Below are 23,409 nucleotides of genomic sequence, written 5' to 3'. Positions count from 1 at the left end.
ACTTCTTGTCTTCCACCACACCAGGGCAGATTTATATGTAAGGAACTATCCTCAAGCACAACACCCGAGCCAGAAAGTTATCTGATAGTTAAATGCTATTAATTAGCTCCAATTCACAATTGGTATTAAAAGTGTATTTCCTTTTTAAAAGTCACAATAAATCAAAAGAGTCTATCCGTTGGTGATTATTAAGTGGTTCATGTGAAATTAAGAAACCTACAATTTTCAATGGCAGGATGTCAGAGAATGCAGGGTGTGAACTAAGCAGCTTGTGAATATCCTTCCTTAAAGTCAGATGTTCTCCCACAACATGCTGCTGCCAGTGAGAAAGATTCTGAAAGGTTAGTCCTACTTCAGGTGTTTAGTCTCCCTGAAATGCACACTGAAATGCACCTGAGTAATAATTCAGGGTTTGTCCCCATATCAGGGATTTGCTGGGAATACAATATGCCCTTTTGAAACACAGAATTCCTTTAAGATTCATTGTAAGAGTCTCTTAGACAGTCAAGAAATTCTGTAAACTGCTCTTATAAGATTTCACTGTTACATTTACCATCAGCAAATAAGAGACCATCTTAAATTAGATTAACTGGATTTCTTACTAATGAGCATCTTTGGGCTTGATCACTAACATAATGACTCAAAACAGAACTGAAAAACATGTTCCTGTACGTATTTTCTATCAACATAAGCAAACCACAGTAATACCAGTAATTTCTCTAACAAGATAAAAATAACTGTAAGAGGCTACTAACGCAAATAGTTACCCTAATTATCTTTAGGCTGTGGCAGGTGATTTAATTTAACAAGATCAATTCATAACTTCAGACATTTATAAGCATGGGCCAAGCTTCATTCATCAATTTCAGTATTTCATTTCTTTCACAGATCCCTGAAATAATCATCTTGTCCTCCTTCCCTGTGCTCTAGCTACCTCCTTTAATATTAATGGGAGTTGTATGCAGGCATCAAAAGGAGATTATTATAGCCACAGATAATTCACTCAAGATGTATGATTTAGATAGAACATGCTGCTAATCCATTCTAAAATCTGAAGGCCATATTCTGGTTGCTTCAATTATTGAAAAGAGTTTCCTTGCCAAGGCAGAAATCCTTCTAATTTCCCAGTACAAATTTATTGCAGGTCTTTATCTCGCTTGTCTTGCCCCAGTAAGGAATGAATGAGGTTTGGATTTCACTCTTTGCTATTTCTGCCTTCTTAAATATTTAATGTGCTAGGGACAGACAAAATTAGGATCAGCTGTTAAAATCTAGGTAGCTCTGGAGTTGTTAACAGTGCTATGCTGTGCAGGGCTCTCATCCTTCCTCCACAGTTCGAAAACAATGTGTGTTACAGTTTAGATCTAATCAATGCTCTCTGAGGTCAAGAGGAGATACATACCATTGCCTAAGACTTCCACGAATCAAAATCAAAGCCTAGCTTTTGACTGAGTGTTTTTATAGTTATCTCCACCAAACGAGACATCTAATAACACACTGACATGTTTTACAAGAGACTGGAATAAAGGGACTAGGAAAATTATTCGGATTGGTCCATGAACTGGGATATCCTAGTATCTTAGATGGGTGTTTGAGAGGGAAGAGAAAAAGATGTATCGAAACAGCAATTTTGGTATAAGTATTTTGAAGAGAGACTCCAGCCAATGACAGAAGTTACTCTCCTTTTCAAAATTTTCAACACATTTAATCACGTCTTTATGTTTTTGATTTTTTGTTTGTTTCTCTATATGGTCACTATAAATATGCAGTATTTTATGGTTTCTAGGAAATCATGCTGGGGTGAAGAGCAGTTAAGTGCATTAAAAATATATAATAATAATAAATAAATAAACAGCCTGATTCCAGACTATTTCTATAGTCTTAATCAACAACATACCTTGTATACATCATGCACTGTGGTCAGTCTGTCAAACTGCAGGTACATTGAATTTAACATGAGAACTATCTGAATAGGCTCACATTGGGCACAAATGTTGGTAAAGGTCACAACATCACTGAATAATATGGTGCACTCCTGGAATTCTCCTGCGAGCAGAAAAAAAACAGTTGTAAATAACAGTAATGGCTGGATAACCATGACAGTTGTCTGCAAGGATTTCTTTCTAGTCATTGGTTTAGGACACATGATTTCTCAGTTGTAATATTTATACATGTGTCCAGATATGAAAGATGTTGATATAAGAACACTTCAAATATAAAAACTACAACACATCATTTCAAACAGTTCAGACATCTGAATATGTCCTATGCTCACCTACATTCAGGAAATACAAAGCTCTTCATCCTGGGTTTCATATATGTGTTTACTAAAGGGAATATAAGAATATTCTTACTTGCTATCCTTAAGAGAAATGGGAATCATGATAACTCCAGGTTTATAGATAGCACAGAGAAACTAGGAAAATTTTCTAAGAAAGACTAATTTCTGTATTTCCTTTTTTGAGCCCTCATGTCCCTGTATATTCATTTTAAAAACAAAAGCCCACTTTACTGTTGAAACCCCAAATTTTCTCCCTGAATGGGCAGCTGCTACCACCTTTCATTTCCTAGGAAACAATTCTGGCAAACAGCTTCCAAAGTTATGTTTGAAATAAAATAATAATCTAATCTACCTTACCAGTGAAATGAAGGGTCTGTTGTTCTCCTGCTTACTACCAATGAATGTCATTAAGTAGAAAATCTACTTCACAGCAATGACATAGTGGCTATGCTAGTTCCCAGTCTCTCTATCACCATCACACTGGGTGTATCATTCGTACTTCATGAATGAATACTGTTCATTCACCTGCCTCAACTCGCTTCCCCTCTTTCAGCTGGTTTGCTACATGTTGAGGAAGCATGGCATAGAGCAGAGCTTCAGTCTTTTTCTTCTCTTCTTCCAGGTGCTTTGACAGTACCCGCAGTTCTTCCTTCTTCCTCTCCAGCTGGTTAGAGAGCTCCATCTCTGCCAGTCGCTGCTGATTGAGAAGAATCAAATCCCTGGTCACGTCATGAGGTGCAATGTCTGCAATATGCATCTGTCGCTCCTCCAGCTCATGTAAAGTGCGAAGTAAAGGTGAGCAGAGATAGAGCATGCACTGCAGAGACTCCATCCAGATCATCTGGCCTGTTTAAAACAAGTGCTGATAAGAGAGTTCATCACCCTGAAATTCTGTGTAAGGTTCAGTGCTACTGATGTGAATACTAGGGAATGATTTCTAAGGATGGTAGCTTTCTGTGGGTCTGTGTCATCACTGCAATTGTTTCCTAGAACTGGGTGGGTTGGTATGGATGAAGTGCACTAGGTAAATAAAAAGATTTCAGGACCCAGAAAGCAGTCACTCATTCATTGCAAATGCAAGATAGAGCCTAACCATGTTTTTGGTTCCTTCTCTTCAATAGGAACCACAGTGCTCGCAAGATGTCTCCTTTCCTTTGCAGTGTACATTGGGAAACTGAGAATCAAAGGAATTTAAGTGAAAGACGTAAATTTCACAGTGAGTAAATTGTGGTCCCAGTAAAGTCAATGAAGTTTCTCTCCTAGAAGCTGGAGCTTTAAGTTTCACGCTCACATAAATAAACAGGTACAAATATGTCTGAAACTTATAAGAGATTTTTATTGGAGGATTGGGTTTTTGTTTTCAGGGTTGAGATTTGGTTATGGGTTTCTTTTGTTGTTGTTTTGTGTTCTACTTTAAAAAACCTAACTAAATAATAGGAAGTAAAATTCTACCCATGGCTAAAGTTACTTTTTTGTTAACAACACTTTTTTCAAAATCTCCCTAAACTCTTATTTTTTTTCTGAATCTCGTGATTTGGCACTCATCATGTAGAGGTGAAAGGAAATAAGGGAAAGTTAGGTCATATTCTATACTTCAAAGAAGCAAAACTGAGGTCACAGAATACTTAAAACAACTGTCATTTCAGTTAATTACATGGGGAGAGAATTATTCTATGCTCATTCCCACATTCCTCTTAGTAAAAATAGAGCAAATAAAATCTCTGTTGCTACAACAATTTCAACCAGTAAACTCTTCCATAACATAATAGAGAGAAAAAAAAGACAAATAAGTCTGCAAATGTGAATAATAATAAAAAAGTACCATTAACTAATTTATTTTTATCCACATATGAAACCCAGCCAGTGTACCAAATAACTCCCCTCAAAGGCATGAAGTAAATCTGTATAATATATTCACATTTTAGGGATCAGAATGTGTGGAGTCACAGGGGAAGACATTTCTCTTCTTCCAGCTGTAGAAATTTTTTTTAAGCTCTTCCCTCTTTCCCTGCCCTTTTTCTCCCCTTCACCTGACAGAACTGGAACTGCACACTGGCAGCAGAGATGTGTTTTGCTGTGTATTACTGGAATGCTCACCCATTGTTTTAATTGTTTTCTTTATGTGCCAGAGATGTAATCCAAGATCTGTGCACTGCTATTGCCTGTGCTAGTTGGCTGGGCTCAAAATGTTGTTCCAACTACAAAGAAGTAATTTTTTCATCAAAGAAAATTCTTAGCAATGCAAAGTGATCCTATTTCAGGTGGATATGCTGATTTGCAGGGCTATGGGAAGGTGAGACCCAGACAGTTTTACACAGCTCACTGCATCTCCACATTCTGCCTGATGGCTCCAAGAGCAGAAGCTGGCTCTGTGTCTTTCCACATTCCACAAGTCCCAAAGCTTTCAAGCCTTTCAAATGGGAACGCTACTACTAACTGAAAGCCTCCAAAATCTCACAAGGTAACATTAGAGTTTGTCTATGAGCATTTCGAAGTACTATTTATGTAAAGAGAATGATCTAATCCTCCTCTTGCTGGAAACAAGGCTACTTATAAAATCTGTGTGAAGCCAGGAGTCCACAGAAAGACATTAGTTTAACTCCAGCATTATTCTTCATTTAATATGAGCATTTATGCTTCTGAAAACAGTGAAGTACCTCTCAGCTCTAGCATTGGCCGTTGTTTCCATGACTCTGGCATCATTTCTCTCTTGGTCTGGAAAACAAATTGGCTGTTGATAAATTTCTGAATGCTAGAGATGGTGAAGGGTACTTCTGGGTGAACGATACTGAAATAGTGATCCAGGCAGATGCCCATGGTCTGAAGGCCAGGTACGATCTTTTGAATGCTCACCCCAGCTTGCTTCACTCTGAGCTTAAAAAGAGAATACAGACAATGTGTTACAATGCATATCCTGTTTGGTGTCAGACCAAGCTACAGCTTATCACTGTTTCCATACGTATACACACTCAGCCTTGTAATACCGTGTGGATTATTTCTTAGCAAAGTTTCTATCTTATTAGCCAAACTCTTATTACTCAGTACAAAACTATCTTATTACTACAAAACTCTGAATGAGTTTTCTTCATAGCAAGACCAAGGGCCCAGAAAGGAATATTATTATCCAAGTGCTGTTCAGTATGAATTTTTAAAAAGAAAAAAAAATCATATCTGCTCTTATTTTGCACGTACTTGTGTTTGCCTAATGTAATCTTGCTGATTCCAGCACATTTAAGCATACTACTGAGGGAAGAAAATACACTGTTTCATGGCAATATCTTGTAGGATGATAGCACATATGGTAATTTTCAGTATACTTGCTAGTGTTGTAGAGAAATAAGCGTTTCAGTCTTTCACTTTTTTTCCTCTTTTTCATTCTTGCACTCCTCCCTAAGGATAACTGATGTCACAGTAACTTTGGAGAAAAAGGCTCTCTTCCTTATTTGGTAAGTGCCAGATGATACAATTTTTTTAAAAGTAGTTATGCTGTACCTGCAGACTCCTTCGGGGAAAGAAAGCAGAGAAAGGAGGCTACAGCTTCTTTATCCAACTACTAACAGCAGTAGCAGTTCATCAGGGTGACTGGGGGACAAGAGGCATGTGCTCCCAGGCCCAGCTTCTCCAGCTCCATAGCAGCTACAGGAAGCCCTAATTTCTCATGGCTCTTACAAGCATCTACGTTTGTATGATAATGTTCAAGGGAGATGTCTCTAATACCTCTTTTTAAAACCTAAAACTAAACAGATATACTTTATATACATTCTATATGCAGCTACAGACATGATACAATATACATGTATATATGAAGATGAATCCTCTCAGCCTTGTATGTAACTGAAAGAGAAAAATAGAGATACCAGCATTCTAAATAGAAAATAATTGTGACACAAAAGGTCCTGACAAGCTTTGCTTTTCTAAAGGATGCCACTGATTATCTTCTCTTAACCATTACTGTGTAAATTCTGTGATTCTGTGAAAGGTTCAGTCTTCTCTATTAGCCTGATGACCATATACGAGCTTTTAACTCCTGCCATAAATGTCCACCCTGCCATCACTCCTTGTCATCAGGGATACTCTAACCCAGCTACCAATAATGGCTACAGGAACTGCCCTTATTCCACATCATGAAAGGATGTCTCAAAAGGTTAGAAGATAGACTTTGGCTAATGTAGGCAGTGGCATATTCTCTATCAGCACGATGCCAGAACATGTTCCTGAATGGCTGCAATTAGCTATCTTCTGCAGTTCGGTTCTCAGATTCTCCTGTTTTCACTCCTCTGTTAAGCTAATTTCTGCACAAAACTGGGAGTAAGAGGTATTGTACCTTGTTGGGGGCCCAGGCTATTTGGAAACTATCCACAGAGTAGCCTTTCCCTGCAAAGGGAAAGGCAATTCCACTGCTCTAGAGAATATATGAATATGAAAGATTCAAACAGCAAGATAAAGTTTTGGGTCCGGTTCCTACTAGATAGAGAAAACCCAGATGTCTGGGTTTTTCTGCTGTGGAGTCTCAGAAAGCAGGGCTTCAGCTGCAAAGCAAGTCTTATGAAAGCCTTAGCACAGATTGTTAACTGGGAGAAGGGAGACTAGCTTGTTAAATGCAAAACCAATTTAAAGGATGGATCATGTCTCTGGCACATGAGAGGACAGGAAAGTTGCCAGAATCCTCAGAAAATTCTGTTCTGTGTTTGGTAGACTGCTACGATATACCTTGTTGGCACAACTGTGACTGTTTCATATGTGGGGATCTCAATAAAAGCCAAAGGGTCAAAGGTGTTTTCTATTGTAGAAAATTAAGTGACTGTTATTATGAGCAACTTTTATTTCATGTCTCTGTACAAAGCACTTCTGTAAATGCTAAAAAGGAACATGCTCTGTATAGAGAGCATACATAGGAACGATGTGTCACAGCAGCAGAAAATAACTATATTTAGTTATAACTGCTTTAGGCAAATTAAATGTCCTTACTGTATTGCTGTCCTACCTCTTTGTCAAAAACCATATGAAAAGGAAGCCCATTGCAAAATGTTTTTGTGTCAATCCAGAGAGTCTTGGGATAAACAGGGTCAAACCCTCTCAGGAGTTTACCTGTGGCAAGATAAGCGTATAGTTTTCAGTCACATTGCACCTCATAAGACCAGTCAGCATTACATTCTGTAAGACAGGACTCTACATTATAATGAGATGGCCAGGTTTAAAACTTAACCATACAAAAAGCACAGAGCAATTTACTACAGTTGGAAGAAATAGCTGTAACTAGGTTAAAAAAGCACTCTCTTAAATTCATCAGCTTAGACACTGTGACATGACAGGGAAGTATCAGACATTCCACAGAATGGTATTTTATAGAACACTTTTCATAGAACACTGTTTATGAGACAAAAATGACAGGTCATATTCCATTTCAGTTTCTGACATTAGTAAGCGTGCTTATTATCTGCACTTCTTTTTTTTGATTGCCAGTGCCTAACTGAAAGAAGTTTAACCAGAAACATCTTGAAAAGAAGAAGAGGAAACACAAATGGTAACTTCAACATGGAGGGGTGGTGGGACACAGCAAGGCTTATTGACTTTCTTACTGAAAAGACTCATAGATAACGATAAGCTCACTCCAAATGTTCTCACCTTTTCCTAATGTGATTATTCCTCTTATTGTTTTCCAGTGACTTTTCTTGACAGGACAAACCGAGCCTCCTCTAATAGCGTTCTCTGATTTCTCAAGATCCTGTTGAAATTAAGCCAAGGGGATTTTCAAGGGTGTATTATTTTAATCGTATGTTATTGATATAATGATAATGAACCTTAAAATACCTTATCGTTCAATTGAGTATCATTTTGTTTTTCAGAGTCAGCGAGATATTGAGGTGAGAAAGAAAATTTCTTTCTTTCTTTATATGAAAGTACAGGGTTTTGAGTGACGAGAAAAACAATATGCTCTTTTTTCCCAGTTCTTTCTTCTTCTTCCGTTTGATTGACTATTTCCATTGAAATCTCAATATTAAAAAAATCCAGAGCTGCTGCACCGATGATTCCTGAGAGCAAAACAAAAAACACAACATTGCCAACAACAAAATCTTTCCATTTCCCTTTCAGCAAGCTCACAGTGATATTTCACTGTTTCAGGAATTACTTTTTCAAATGATGCTGGAAGAAGAAAACGACCTGTGGTTACCTATGTTGCTCCTACTACCAGTGTCTTACTAGGATGAGATTATGTACATAGAGATATTTTTTAAGGTTACAGTTTGGGTTTTTTTTTTTATTATTTGTTTGCTTTGTCTGACGACAAATGCTTACTTTCACTAAAAAAAGCTCAGAAGAATACCTGAGTAATGTGACCAAATGTCACACACAGCAAAAATACAAATTCCCAAAGCCCCAGAACTGTACAGGCTCTAAAGAGATTCTGTTAAAACAATCTATTTCAGTAGAATATGAAACAGAATCTGCAGAATATTCTAGAGTGGTGCAGAATGTTTTCATTTGAAGTAAGTCTTTCATGAAGATGCAATATCTGTCTTCTCATTTCTTCTTAGCTACTAAGTGAAATGCTGGACAACGACATGAAAATTCCAACTCTGTCTTTCAAGAGGAATATGAAATGAATTTTGATAAGGAGTGGCGGGAGGAGGGGGAGTTGATAAAAAAATATTTCATTTAGAAACATCTAGGAAATAAATGAATATGATTATCTCTTACGTACTTGTAGATATTTAACCCTTGCATAAGAATAATTGTGGAGATTCCCAAAGTTAAAAGATCTTAACTCCTACCATTGCTGGAGTAAGATCAGTTTTGAGCAGGGTCCAACAGCAGTTTTACAAAATTGCATGTACTGCAGGAGTACATATCTAAGGATTATACATATGCTTTCAAACTATCACTGCTATTCACTGTAATTTAAAGAATATGAATTACTGAGAATCAATCAACATCAATATAAACATGAAATTCAGTTTTCCTTCCACTATAGGAAGTCTACTGGAATTCTATAGCAGGAACAGACATAAGGGCTAGGTTGGAGTGCTGCAAATCTTGCAGAAGACACTGGTAGCTACAAGTGATTAGGCAGGCAGGGAAATACAGAGGTCTGTTGTCTGATGAATAAACCTTACCAGGTTTGAATCTCTTGGCCAGTCTTCATCTGAGAAAAAGATCCTGAAACCTGAGAAAAGTATATCTGCAAATATATGATTAGTCCATATATATTCTGCATACCAGTTGATCTGTACTCTGTATTACCTGGCACAATATGGTACAGACCTCTTCTATCTGAATAGTAATGTAAATGCATTGACCCGTCTTCATTCTTTTCTACTCTAAAAGATGGTGCATTCATCTCCTGATGAGACAAAAGAACAACTTTCAGTATCCTTCTTTGACCAGGAATATGGTAAATTTCAATTGTATAAATGTGCCTTAGTGAAATCAGCAGTAATATGAATAAGCTAAAATATAGAAAATGAAATATGCTTATGTTTATCTCCTATGCAGTAGAGTTAATATGCTAAATAATATCTACTTTTGAGAAGTACTCAGAAAAGAATATTTTAAAAAACTTGTCCTAACATTTTGGATGAATGAGTTTCAGAACACAGTAGAGGCTGTTATGGCCTCTTTCTCCCTTACTCATTCATACCTACAACATGCTGTTCCTTGGGTTGCAAACTGTCAGAGCCCACCCGTACCCACTCAGTAATTACTACTTGAACTTGCCTGGTAAGACAGGGACAGGTAGCTGTGTAATGCATCCAGGTTCTCTATGAACTCATACAAATTTCCACCCAGTGTTCTCAGCATGTGGTCATATCCTGAACGTTTACAAAATTCAAAGAAATACTCTCCAAACTCTCTCAGAACCATATCAGCAGGAACACCTGGCAAGATAATATCTAAATGAATACAAAAGGCTTGGAAATTCTGGTAGTGCTGTCAGATGGATTAAGAGTGAATGCAGAATGTTTGCAATATAGGAAAGGCATCCTGAAGAGCAAAAGAGAAGAAAATCTGGGATGTAGTCTCAGAAGTGAATCTGGAGGATTTATTTTTGAGGCATGGTGACACGTACCTAATATTTTGCAGGCTTTGTCAACAAGTTGCATCGTGATCTCATCTTTGTAAACTCCAAAAGTCAAGAAACTATCCTGAACCCCAGCCTGGAGTCTACAACAGAAAAGACAATATCCTTCTCTCAGTGGTGCTGTAAGTATGACACGCTTGGATGACCAAATCAGCATTCATTAAACACTACTTAGCTCACTGATTCCTTAAACTCCTTCACACATTATATTGAAACACACTACTTTCAGTAGTGGTTTAGGAGTGTATCTGCCTCCACACTTCTGCTAATTCACATTAATGCATTGTGACAAATTCTTTCAAGGATTAGGGCACCATACAATCACAGGATATCCCAAGTTGGAAGGGACTCATAAAGGATCATTGAGTCCAACTCCTAATGTGGAGGTACTGGAGCAATTAGTGTGTTAGCTTGCCTCCTGCTCTACTTGCTTGTTGCTCAATAGGGCCACATTACCAAGCTCTTGGGTCTCCACAGTCTTGACCAAAAGCCTGCTGAATTTCTATATAGGCTTCGGTGGCTATTTTATGTGACTATCTAAGTATCATTTGTATATCTTTAGCTCTTGGAAAATGCCAGAACGCTCATGCAGTAATGACGAAAGCAGAAAAGATTATATATTTAGCTGTTTTCCAGAAGGTACTGGAATGAAACTGACTTCTTATTGAGAATGACAGCTCTTCAGTGTAATTACTTTCAGATTTTTGTCACAGTGAGTCTATCACACAATTGTCTGTAAGACAAAATGTCATGCTTAATTATGTAGTGTAACAAATTAATTTGAACAAATTAATACCAGAACTCTTGCTTTTGCCCTGTCACCTACCTCTAATAACTATTTGAGATACACATCAGCTGCCATTTATCAGTAAGGAATTAGAACCTTCTGCTGTATTTGTGAACATTTTCTTTCAATACATTGCACTGTATTTATTGCAAACACCTTACCTTAATTTTTCCCATATTTCTTCACCATACTTATCAACCACCAAAGACTTCAGACACGTATTTATAAATCCATACTGCAAAAGCAAATAGGAACACGGAAAAGATACACCGATTTTCCAACTGCAGCCCAAACGTGCCCTCCCACTGCATTTAAGACTCCAAATAACGTTTGGCAGGCATTGCATCTCTCAGTAAAAAGCATAACCGTTATCTTAGCCTCCTACAAGCAGAACGGAGCAGACGTATCGCACGCTACTTCGCAGATGTCGCCCGGCAGCCCGCAAGCAGTACGGGCTGACCGCCCAACGACCCCACACCCGTCCGCAGCCGAGCCCGGGCGGTCGCCGCTCCTGCCCGCCGAGAGGCAGCCGGCCGCCCCGACCCCCTCCCCGTCCCCGGGCCCGCTCACCATCGTGCCGCCGCCCTCCCGGCGCCGGGCACCGCCGCCCGCCGAGGCGGTCCTCCCGCCGCCCAGCGCCGCCGCCGGGGGCCGCCTCCCCTCACGGCGCCGCCGGCCCCCGAGGCGGCCCGGGGGCGGTGGCACGGCGAGGCCCTGCCCTGCTGCTTGAGGCGGCGAGGCGGATCCGCGGCCGACAGCTTTTGGGGAAGGTGTGAGGCCGCGGGGTGTCCGTTCGCGAGGCTGTACGCGGTGGGAGCACCCTGCCGTGGCCTCTGTGGCACGAACCATCTCGCTCCGTCGCTCTGCCCCGCAGGTGGCACATCACGCAGCGGCTAGCCTTGCACTGAGCTTTGGTGATGCCTTTTTGATGAGGACAGTCCTTCGCCTGACCTCTCTTTCCACCTCACAGTTCTCATGGGGCCTCTCTGGTCAATCAAGCAGAGATTTTCTCAAAATCAGTCTCCAGCCAAACACTGCTTGGAATCGGGCTTGGGAGAAATGATGGCTTGATGCACGCCTACAGCTGTGCCACAATGTGTACACAAAGCCCTCTGTATTTCCCAGGTAATACCAAATATTTATGTAAGTGTGTGCCCATGAGAGCTGACGCTCTTCAGCATGGCAGATGAGATTTGCCTGTTGGCTGTGCTGAGGCACCTGTAGTGCACCACATCATGGCCCACTGGTGGGTGCTGTCAGTAGTGCCTGCCCAGCCCTTGTGCAGCTCAGCCTGAGCCCCCTTCTGCTCCTGTACCCCAGTATATTTTGCTCTTACACACTCATAAAAGGGAAAAGGTGATTTATTTTTTTTTTCCCAAGAGTTGCATCCCTCTGCTGGAATGGGTCTTTAAGGAAAAATGTCCAGGAAATCTGCCCGTCATCCACAGGGGCAGAAAATCTCACCCACAGCCCCATGATCGGCAGTGTGGGATCTCCTACTGCTTCCTTGGGTGGCCCCAGGAGCCGCTCGTGGTGCCAGCACACAGCTTCCCCCATCACAGTGTGGGCACCCTACTTCGCTAACCTGAAGGACGAGCTGGCTGCTCGGTCACAGCCTGTAAAGGAACCACAAATTATCCGAGCACACATCTGTTATTGCCATCAGTACAAATGTAACTTACTGTATGATTACAGATATTTTTGTGTGTGTGCAAATTTTACCTATGTAAACTTGTGGTTAACATGAGTGCAAGCAAGTGACACTTGCAGTGACAAATCAAGAAGGTAAAGCTGTATAAAATGGGAGAAGATGAATGCTAAATCCTGTAAGAACTGTGTATTTCTGCTTGTTGCTTCCAATTTACATTTAAAAACTACTGATTTTATGTTTATATTACTTGAATCAGTATAGAGATTTGCAAATTAAATAATAATTTAATGCCTTTAATTTTTCTTATGGTTTGCATAACACCTAAAAAAGCAATCTGATTATTTTTTGTAACAAAGATAAGCAACTACCAAAAAGGTTTACAGATGCAATTCAGGAAATCTATCCAAAGTTCAAATTAAAGCCTGTGTAACTTGTATTGCACAAGATAATTCATACTGGAATCGAATTAATGATTGTTGCTCTAGCCCTTCCTTTGATTAGTGAATTGATTCTGTTATTTTTTTCCAGGTTTATTTGGCATTATTGGAGAAAACTGGATGAAGACTGTTCAAGTCAAACTGCTCGTAAGCAGGTCATTGGTGGCCCTTTGCAGTCCACAGCCAAGATGTGTCCTCGTCACCTTTCCCATCTCTAGTTGAACAATGGATGCCATCCAAGTAAGAGAACATAAAGCAAGATAGAAGATTTATAATATTCTTCTGCTGTGATTTTTTTCATTATTTGTTATTTGTTATTCTTTTGGCACAGATCTTTTCGTAATCAGTACTACAATTCATAAAATATTTCAGAGACAGAACACCCTACGTGCTTCTGAATCTCAGCCCACTCTGTGTCAAATGAAGACAACAGTACTCCCTTTCTCAATCTGTTTGTGAACATAATCGCTCCTGGTGCGGTGTATTCAAGTCTCTCAGTGTATACTGACACATGCTGACCCACTGTGTGGCCTGGAGCAAAATGCCACCTGCTTTGGCAAGTAAATGCAAAGGAGAGGTTGGAGTTTGCTTTGGTTTCAAAGGGTTTCTTGCCTCCCAGACCAACTAGAGCAGATGCAGATAAGTTCAGAATTGAACAGTGTTATTTTTCTCTGCGACTGATCCTTGTCTGAGGACATGGGACATCTCAGATTGGGAAGTCCCTGGCGGTCTTCACAAATGCACAGCTTTTCCTTTCCATAAGCGCCAAAGTGCCCAGTGCTGATGGGCTGACTGGGTACCTGTCCTTTACAGATTGCTAAATGTGATGTGTCTGGAAGCCAAACAGCAGCCCAAGTTCTGTAAAACTCTGCGGTCTTCCTGACAGTCTGTGAGTGCTTGTATTTTATGTTTCTTCTGCCCTTGTGTCAAAAGGTCAGTTAATTCAGAAATGGGCTGCTGTGGCCTTGCCAAAAAGATATTCATCCATACCTGACAAAAACAATAATATCAAAAGGCAATTTTCCCTGGCCTTTTGTTGTACTTCTACCCAGCTAGTAATAAACAGCATCCTTGGGCACAGATAGTTCAGCAAAATAAATGGGCTGACTGCAAGAACTGTATACGCTTTTCTCTTCAATTAGATGAGAAGTAAAAGCAGGCAATATAGCTGTTTATAAATTCTGGTTGCAGACTTGGAGAATGTAGTCACTGACTTTCTTAGTCTGTGTATGCAAGGACATCCTCCTCTTTACTACTTTTTCTTTCTGTCGTGCAATTATTAGCTACAGTGAAGAGCCATATGTGAACAGCCATGTGTAAGGACTGCCGCTGTAACCGTCTGAGATCACATTCTAAACATTTCAGTCTGAGCCTAGAATACCACCACAATAACAGAATACTTTCTCCAAGTGGTTGCCAGCAATCCCCATCGCTAAAGAACCCCAGTACACTGTTCTTTTTAGTATACTTACTTTAAACTTAGCCTCACATTCGTTGTTGAGATATCATGTGTTCAAATCAGTCTAGACAGCCTGCAGTGACTTATTAGTGACTTGAAGAGAAAAGGAATCTGTCCTTTGACCAAAAGAGACCAAAAGAGAAGTTATATAAATATGTATTGGTAGGCTTCCAGTACTTCGTGCTACCAAACCATGAAGACAGCAGATGTAGAATCTCGATTACAAATAAAAATAAACATAGAACATGTGAGATCCTGCATTGTTTGGATGGCTCCATTTTTGATAGATGTATTTAAGAACCCGAACAGTTATATATGAATTCTTAGTAAAGATCTGAGGCAAAATTTAAATGTCATCAATGTAGGCTAACTGAACTTCAGTGAAATTATATTAGTGCAAGCCTTACCTAAAGGAGGCTTTCAAAAACCCACCTCCTCTGGTTAACTGTTAAGCTGAGATGGAGATGTAAAACTGTGTCAGTAGTATTTAAATCAGCTTTGCAAAACTGTCAAGAAAAGTTACCGGCTCAGATCCAAAACCTATTCACAAATGCCCTTTACCACACTGAAGGGGAGGGAATTCAAGAAATGAATGATTTGTTCACAGAGCTGGATAGCCTTTGGCATCATTCCCTTTCCCTCATCTTTCCTTGTATGCTGCCCATGTAGTTAATCTCTTCCTGTGCTTGAATTGCTCTGTATTCCCCTGGCATTTCCCTTCCTGGGCATTATTAATTTCTGAGCCTGGGGAAATCAGGACTGCATCAATGAAAATACGTGTAATACAAAGGAGAAACAAACCCTGTGTTTACATTCACTTCACAAAACTTTCTATTTAAAGTCTTTGTGCATGTCCCCTGGGTATTTTCTTTAGCTTGTCCCTTGTAACACTTCGTACCTTTGATAGTAGGTATCCAGTGCCTTTGTTTTCCAATAGAAAATAGCTCATTACTGGTATTTTGGCTTCTGATTGCTGGTTAATGGAATTTGTTCCAGCTTTAACATCATTGCAATAAGCTACAAAGAATCATTTGTCATGATTGCATGGGCCAGGCTCATTTCTGCTGTAGCTCACAGACAGCATGATTATCCAGGAGACTAGAAGAATGCAGTAAAGAATAATGCAAAAATGGGTAAAAGCCAAGGCTCATCAATCTTTGGTGCTGTGGTATTACATCTGTATTGTATTCAAAGCCATGCAGTTAGAACATATTAGCATATGAAGCTGTCTGATTGCTTTCTGGGGTCTTGTTCTTTTGGAAAAGTAACTACAGATTTCAAGGTACTTGGGTCAAATGAAGAAATAGTTTTATACTAGCTGGCACAGGCTGTGCTGTTAAGCAAGATTGTATTTGCAGAATCTGTAGTATATTCCTCTTCTATCAGCTGTCCTTCCCTGTGCTTTAAAAAGAATACTGTTGATGTCCTATACCTATAATCAGCTATGTAATAAAAGTCTCCAAGGACACAGTTCAAAAACCCCAAGTAATTCTGCAACATATCCCCAGTAATATTAAAGTGACAGTAACAGACAAAATCAGACATGTGCAATGCATGTGGGTTGGCTCAGCCCATCCTGTGGCCACCCCCTGCCCCACGCCATCATGGCAGCAGTTCTTCCTGGCTGAGAGGCCTGGCCCAGAACCAAACATCAGTATGTGACTGCCACTATCTAGGCTGAAACCAGGGCATGGGGAGGGTGCAGTGCAGTGCTAGCTCAAGTCATGGCAAATAATTTTATGCACTTTTTTACATTGCCTAAGGATAGTCCTGTGAACAGCTCCTGCGCTGAGGAGGGCCCAGGGCACATGGCATCCCAGGGCAACGTGAGGGAAGTGCCTTTGGTTACCTTTGAGAAGGCTCAGGGAGGATCTGAGCATTGACTGCAGCTGCCTGATGGGGGCATGGAAGATGAAACCTGATTTTTTCTGATAGGTGCTCAGTGGTGGAGGAGCGAGAGGCATTAGGTTCACGCTGGAGAATGTACAACTCAGGCCAAAGGAAAAGCCTGCCACCATGAGGGTGCTCAAACTCATAATACTTGACTTAAATATTGTAAGAATATTGTAAGAAACTACTAACTTACCTTTAGAAGGGATAATTCATCTAAACTCCACTGTTTTGTATTAGGTACGTGCAGGTTTTGTCCTTAAGAGGTGACTCAGGTTTCCTGTGTTGTTGGTCTGAGATAAACCTGTAACTGTTAAACTGCAAATCTTATTTACTAAACTGATGGTTTTACTTTCCTCTTGTCTGAGTTCTGCCCCAGTCACCATCACATCCAGCCTTACTTCAAATTGAAAGCCTCTTTCATCTACTGAGCTTTCTCCTTGGCTACCCTTTCCCCCTGAAACACCTTCCACAGACACTTTCTTGATACCTCAGATGTAACGTTCATCCTCCTTCCTTTTTTTACTCCTCCTGGTAATATTTTGTAATAAAATTATATATAACATACCTACATTTCTCATGCCATGATTAAGAAATATGTTTGCTCAAATTTTCTGGGACAGAAGTTACAGCATGAGAAAAGCTTACAGGTTATTTTTGCCTGAAAAATACTTGGATCAATTCTATGAGAAGCTGACGTTTGCTATCCCTTTTTGCAGATAGCTTTAGGGGGGCACAGGCTTGGTTTTCAGAGAATTACAGCTCCCATGATCCCCAAGAAGAATTGGGCCTGAGCTTTGACAGCGTTGCACTTTAGGAAAACAGGAAAGTACACAAAGGTTTTCCTCACTTAAGCAAGACAGGTAAAACTGATAAGTTAATGGAGAGTGGTAAATGCTAATGGAAAATCCTGGTAATGGAAAATCCTGGAAATCTGTGATGATAATAGGAGAGGACCAAAAGGCAGAGAGAGGTGGCTAAGGGGTTCTATGGAAACAGTGGATTTGTTACTTAGAAAGGTTGTTAGCCATGAGTTTTCGAACGTTCAAGGAAGGATGGCTAAGGAGCTAGAAGAAAGTAAGTTTTAAGGACAAAATTTAGCTTCTAGCGATGTGCAAATGAATGCTATGGGAAAAGGAAGACTGAAAGAATAAAATGCTTGTGTCCTTGTGCAGTGTGTGCCAATGGGTCCTTTAAAGTACGCTGGGATGAAGACTTCTGCTCATCCTGTAAAGGGAGAGGGAGGTGGTAGGTGTTGGTTGGTTGTTATGGCACTTTTATTCGTTACAAGGGATAAGGGCTTACCTGAAGAATTCATGACCTGCCTGACTGCGGTAGGGTGAGTTGGTAGGATAAGAAACTCAGATATAGACTAGCTGATAGCAAGTAGAGGCACTGTAACTTAGCTTTGCGTTTTCTGTGTCTCCACCTACAACTGTAATCTCCTTTTTGATCTCTCTCTTTTGAAACTGTAGGTGTTGGTGATGATCTAACTAGCACCTGACTCTCCAACCATCTGTCTGGGGAGGACTGAGTAGGGATGAGTGAGCTGTGCTCTGTGATGGGGGCGTGGCTGTTCCACTGGTGGGTCCTGATGGAGGATTGCTTACAACTTCCTTAATTTTCCTTTCATTCCTGAAATACCCCCTGCATCCAATCAGTGATAAATGAACTTGAAAGACACAGTCTGTCAAGATGATGTGGGGAGTAGAGAAGGGTAAATCCTATATCATCAAGAAGTCGAGAGGACAGATCTTTCTGATGCACTTTCTGAAGCTGTGCTGCCTCGCTTTATGTATCTCTACCCAGTGAGTTAGATCATAATGCAAGTAGGTCCTCCATTATGGGCCCAAAACAGAATAAATATAGCCAGAATAAATACAACTAGATGTTTGAAAAGATTCACCACAGAGTTTAAATTGTTGGCCCAACTTCTGTTGTGGCTCAATACACCAATCCTCAGTAACAGGAAGTACCTTTTGCAATGGTAAAAAAAAAAAAAAAAAAAAAAAAAAAAGAAGAGTAATCTTACTAGTTCAGACTACCTCCTGAAAATGCACTGTACCATTTTGATCTGTGTAGGACATGCTGTTTCTATCCGGAACCTCCTATGGGGTAATTCAGAGACAATAACAGACTTTGTTCTGATTTTGGATTTGTGCTCGGTTTTGCACTGATTTGGATGGTAAACATACAACTGAGACTTTTAATTCTAATGTGGAGCTATATATATTTCAGATTTTTAGCAATTCCCCTTATGAATGATTTTTCCTTTGATAATTACTTTTGCCAAAAGTAATGTTTTGAAACCTAACTTGGACCATCTTGATTTCAGCAAAAATAATTCCGTATAGTTGCTCTTAGAATGAGGCTAGGGATTAAATGTCACTCTTTTATTTTAAAATGAATGATTTGTTGAAAGGCTATTTTGTTTAGAGTAAGAATTTGTATTTGCACCCCTCTGTAGTGCACTTGAACTAGTCCTGCCCCATCCGGATGAAGCAGTTTAGTTGAAGCAACAAAGAACTTGACAAAGATTGTGAAAGCTGTCCAAGAAGCAAGATAAATAGCTGGTGCTCAGCTCCAGGATCAGAACCAACCAGTCAGCATGTGCACCCCATGCTTCTGTGCAGATTTGTTATCTGCTTAGAAATCCCATTGTTCTCATGATGGATAGAGCAGAAATCTGCCCAAATGTGAGAAGGTCATTGGCCTTTAAAAAAATCTCTTACAAGTGCAGCTGCCCCCTTGCTGCAGTGTGCTGTCCTGCTTTGCTCCTTATCCCGACCAGGACTGCTACACTTACTGCTGAAAGCAAGAGAAATCCAAGTTGTGGGCTTTCCTGGACAGGGGACAAAAGCTACTCTGAGATATGGCTGTGGAATTAGTGAAGTGGGATGAAGCAGCTATGCATATGTAAAACAGGAGCTGTACTGTAATACAAATTACAACTCAGAGGAGCAATGCTATCTTTGGCTGCATGGAATAATATGGAGATGACAGCAAATGCGCTGTAATTTGTTTGTGTGAACAGAAAGCATGCTGTAATTTGTGTGCATGTAATTGTTTCAAAGCGTGCAGGATTGTCCATCTCTTTGAGTAATTTTTCCTCTTTGCTGCATGCACAGCAGTGCCTGAAGCCCCTCGGTGGCTCTGCATGCTCCTTTGTTGCTGCTTGGCGAGTTTCCCCCTTTCTTTTCTCCCTTTTTCCTACTTTGATAGAATAGCATTCTGGGAAAGGGGATGCCTGCTATTTATAAAGCACTGCAATGCAAACAAATCAGCTCCAGATGAACCTTGACTGGGAAAATGTGAGGTACACACTGTGCATTATACGCAAGCAGCTAGAAATCATTGCCAGGCAGGTGAGGAGCCCTAAGTTCCAGGCATCTTTTCAGTCCTTTACCAATGACTTACCAGTAGAAACACCTATGATAAATTGGTTAAAACTAGACTGCTAATTTGTTTTAAAATGTTTATTTATTTCTGCTTGATGGGCCTGTGCTCTGTTTAAAGTAATCATCAGTTACTAGACTGAGCTGTACCATGTCTTCAAAGCCTTGTAAAAGTGATACTTGTAATGGAGGTAAATGGTGTTGCCCACATTTTCCTAAGGGAAAACAGAAAAGTAGAGCAATGTACAGTGAGGCTGTAGGGGAGATGATTCAGCATACAGCTCTGGTGCTCCAAGTCAACAGATATGTACTCTGGATCTTGTTTTGTTAGCTGAAATAAACTAGTACAGATGTAAAACTGGAGGGATGCGAGTTCATTACTGAGAAACAGAATCATTAACAGCTAATTGAAAGGAGGCTAGCTCCAACTTGTCCAGCTGTTCTCTCCCAACAGCTTGTCTGATGGTGTAATACGTTAAAAACAATAGTAATCCTGCTGTCCAGTAACATGTATAGGCTAGTTATTATAATCTTAACTACAGCTAAAGTAGAAACTCAGGTAAAGCCAACTCCAGTCTATAGCAACAATTCTTTTAAAGGATTGGCCATTAGTACAGCACTCTCCGCACTGCATTGGTTTTCTTTGCTTACCAGATTTCCTTTGCTGCCTCTAAGCCAACAGTTTCATTCCTTGTTTTATCCTGTGGAAGAATTCAGATGCCAAAATCCATAATGGAGTTTCAGGCATGCAACTTGCTGGGGCATCTTAGTGCAATAAGGCAGTATGTCTTCTCTCCCTCATGTTTAAGTATGGGTGTTGAAGGTTTCATTGCCTGCTTCCAAACCTAAGGTGAAGGAGTTATTAAACAGGTTAGAGGCCACTTTTCTAATACAGACTAACATCTTCAGTTACATGGCTTGGTTCCTTCTCCTTGAGGGTTAGCAGAGGGAATTGCAGTGGAGTATTCTGACGCCAGATCAATGCCTGTTCCCGAGCAGCAGGCTGCTGTCACAGATCAGGGTGCCCAGCTCTGTGCTGCTCTGACAAACACTGTGTATTAAGTAACTCTGAACAAGCTGTCCTGCATTCAGGATTATTCATATCACCATGACATTTTCTTGAGTACTGTAAGCACAACACTTGCACAACACTTTAACAAAGGGAAAATGAGGTAGGATTGCTAGAACATCTTTCCAGCACCTGAAAACTACATGGTCAAACTAACCTTGAAGAATCCTTTAAATCCATACTTGTCAATAAATTATAATTAAGATATGGGATTAGCCGACAGAGCTTTTGATTCATAGAGCTAGCACTATTGAGCATGAGGAAAATAATAGATTTTATTGGGTAATTTGTGTGTTTGGACGCACAGTCCTTCAAGCCAAGTCATTCCTATGGCCCTGAGAAATCCCTGAATGAAAAATTCTGCTGTTGCCACAAGTCATCATTAAAACAGAGAGCAAAATCCTCCTCGTTTCACCTACCACATGATACCAAAGGGAAAACACTGCGAGGGAAATTCTGCTCTAATGCTTAAATTTATGTCATCTGAAGAGAGGCACCATTCTTCCTTACTGCTGTAGAAAGGAGACTTGAGCTCTGAAGCTCTACTTCCAGCTTGGCCCCATGCAAGCAGGCCTGAAAAGCACAGTAAGTTTTAATTAAATGTTTAAGTTTCAAGTTTAAAAGGCCTTCACAAATAAGCCTTGGTAATACATATGTTATTATGAATGATGAGGTGTATCTAAAATATGTATTGTTGTTAAGCAAACTAAGGCTACTGAGAATAAATATATGTGCATGTATGTATGTATATAAATATGTGCACATAAATATGTATATTTTTTTAAAGGAAAACGTCTGGTGCAAATAACAACTATAGAGCAGTGACAGCAGCCTGCCTTGCCTGGTCTTCTGTTCAGCACCGTGACGGTTTCAAAGACCTTGATGTCTGACACAGCTGCACACAAGAGGAAGTCACAGAAGCAGATGCAAAGAATTTTGATCAGAAGGGAAAGTCCAAAAAATATTTTCACAAGCTAATGCTAACACATGCATAAAGAGCTTGGTATAACTACATAAGGAAATGGTTGGTATGATATAGACTTCTCTGCAGGGGAGGATGGCTGGTATTCCTTTTTTGATGATGAATATCTAGGAAAAAAAGGAAAAATGTAAAAGGACATGAAGAAAGAGTTCTAGTGTTTTAGGCTCTACTGAATTATGACTAGAAAATCTTGGACATCTTGATGGTAAAAAACATTGCTGTACTGTTTCTGTTAACCTTTCTAAGACAGGAGCTGGGGCTTCTGTCTGAGAAGAATCTTACCACTGAAGTATATTAAAACTGGATGGGTATATTCTGAGCAAGACGCTGTTCAGAGTTTTGCAGAATGTCTGAGGTATTTTCTGAACAAGCTGTGGGCAAGGGCTCGTAGGATGGCGTCTGTATTCATTTTTCTTCCTGTTGCTGATCTGTCTTCTCTTATGTGGAGCACTATAGTAATATGTGGCTTTTCAACAGCGCTTCCATCAAAGGAAGGGAGGCAAGCTCCTCTTCACTCTCACCTTTGAATAGGAAGAAGTACCAGAGCGAATTGACTGTGAGGTCTAAGCAGCCTCTCACCATCAGCAGGGGACAGGAGCACATTAACATCGTGCCAAGTGGTGGGAAATCAGAGTTATCCAGCATGCCCCGTGTAGTTCTACAGCTAGTGTAAGACTGAATGCCAAAGCATAAAAACACCAAATATGAAGATTTAGGGAGCCAGTGAATCAGCATGTCCTTCCGAACTTAGAGAAGCAGTTTTCTAGCGTAGGCTCATGTATCACCCCGTAAGGTTTAGCAGGAGATTCATAGAAGCCTGGAAGACTGTTAATATACCATAGAAGGAATTGCATCTATTTAACTATGTCATTTTTTTTCATCTCTTTAGTCCCCTTCGGAACCACCCTCGCTTTCTAGCAAGGTTTTAGGAATTTGGCAGATGGTTTGAAGAGCTGGACTTTGAAGTTCTTCTCTTCTTTATGGGTGCTTGCCGACAAATGCTTTGAAGCAAGTCTGGAATATCATCATACTTCTTACAGACATGTACATATTTTCTTGTCAGTAAACAACATACATTACTGTTTAATAAGACCGGTATTATACTTACTGGGACCACAGTGTACAGTGAAACACCCCAGATCCTGCATATGGTGCACACTTATGTTACAGAAAACTGCAATAAACAAGTCATTTTTAGTCATTTCTCTCTCTTTCAGAAAAGAGCTTATTTACCTGTTGTTTTCTTACTCATAGTGAAGAACTGTTCAGAATGTGTTATTAAAAATAATGGATGCATTTGAGAAAAGGCCTTTTTGGACTTCTGTTCACTAGAATAATTTCCTGAAGAAGTTAGGGGAAGTGTAAAAGCAAATCCAAA

The 23,409-nt window shown here is 40.1% G+C and overlaps 1 protein-coding gene across 1 annotated transcript in view; it reads right to left on the bottom strand.

The window, feature by feature from the left end:
• Positions 1 to 23,409, bottom strand: part of LOC100539100 (guanylate cyclase soluble subunit beta-2-like) — a 38,887-nt gene that overhangs the window by 5,868 nt on the left and 9,610 nt on the right. The window contains exons 2-11 of the mRNA XM_085233057.1: positions 11,310 to 11,383; positions 10,350 to 10,444; positions 9,998 to 10,158; positions 9,524 to 9,623; positions 8,093 to 8,313; positions 7,907 to 8,006; positions 7,266 to 7,369; positions 4,939 to 5,155; positions 2,807 to 3,127; positions 1,898 to 2,046 (exon numbers count right to left, since the gene is read on the bottom strand). Of these exons, the coding sequence (XP_085089183.1) occupies positions 1,898 to 2,046; positions 2,807 to 3,127; positions 4,939 to 5,155; positions 7,266 to 7,369; positions 7,907 to 8,006; positions 8,093 to 8,313; positions 9,524 to 9,623; positions 9,998 to 10,158; positions 10,350 to 10,444; positions 11,310 to 11,383 (1,542 nt within the window). The remainder of the gene's footprint in view (positions 1 to 1,897; positions 2,047 to 2,806; positions 3,128 to 4,938; positions 5,156 to 7,265; positions 7,370 to 7,906; positions 8,007 to 8,092; positions 8,314 to 9,523; positions 9,624 to 9,997; positions 10,159 to 10,349; positions 10,445 to 11,309; positions 11,384 to 23,409) is intronic.

The sequence above is a fragment of the Meleagris gallopavo genome, chromosome 11 (genome assembly GCF_905368555.1).
Source record: "Meleagris gallopavo chromosome 11, MGAL_WU_HG_1.1, whole genome shotgun sequence".
NCBI classification, from domain to species: Eukaryota; Metazoa; Chordata; class Aves; order Galliformes; family Phasianidae; genus Meleagris; species Meleagris gallopavo.
This window is presented reverse-complemented; position numbering and strand designations above follow the sequence as displayed.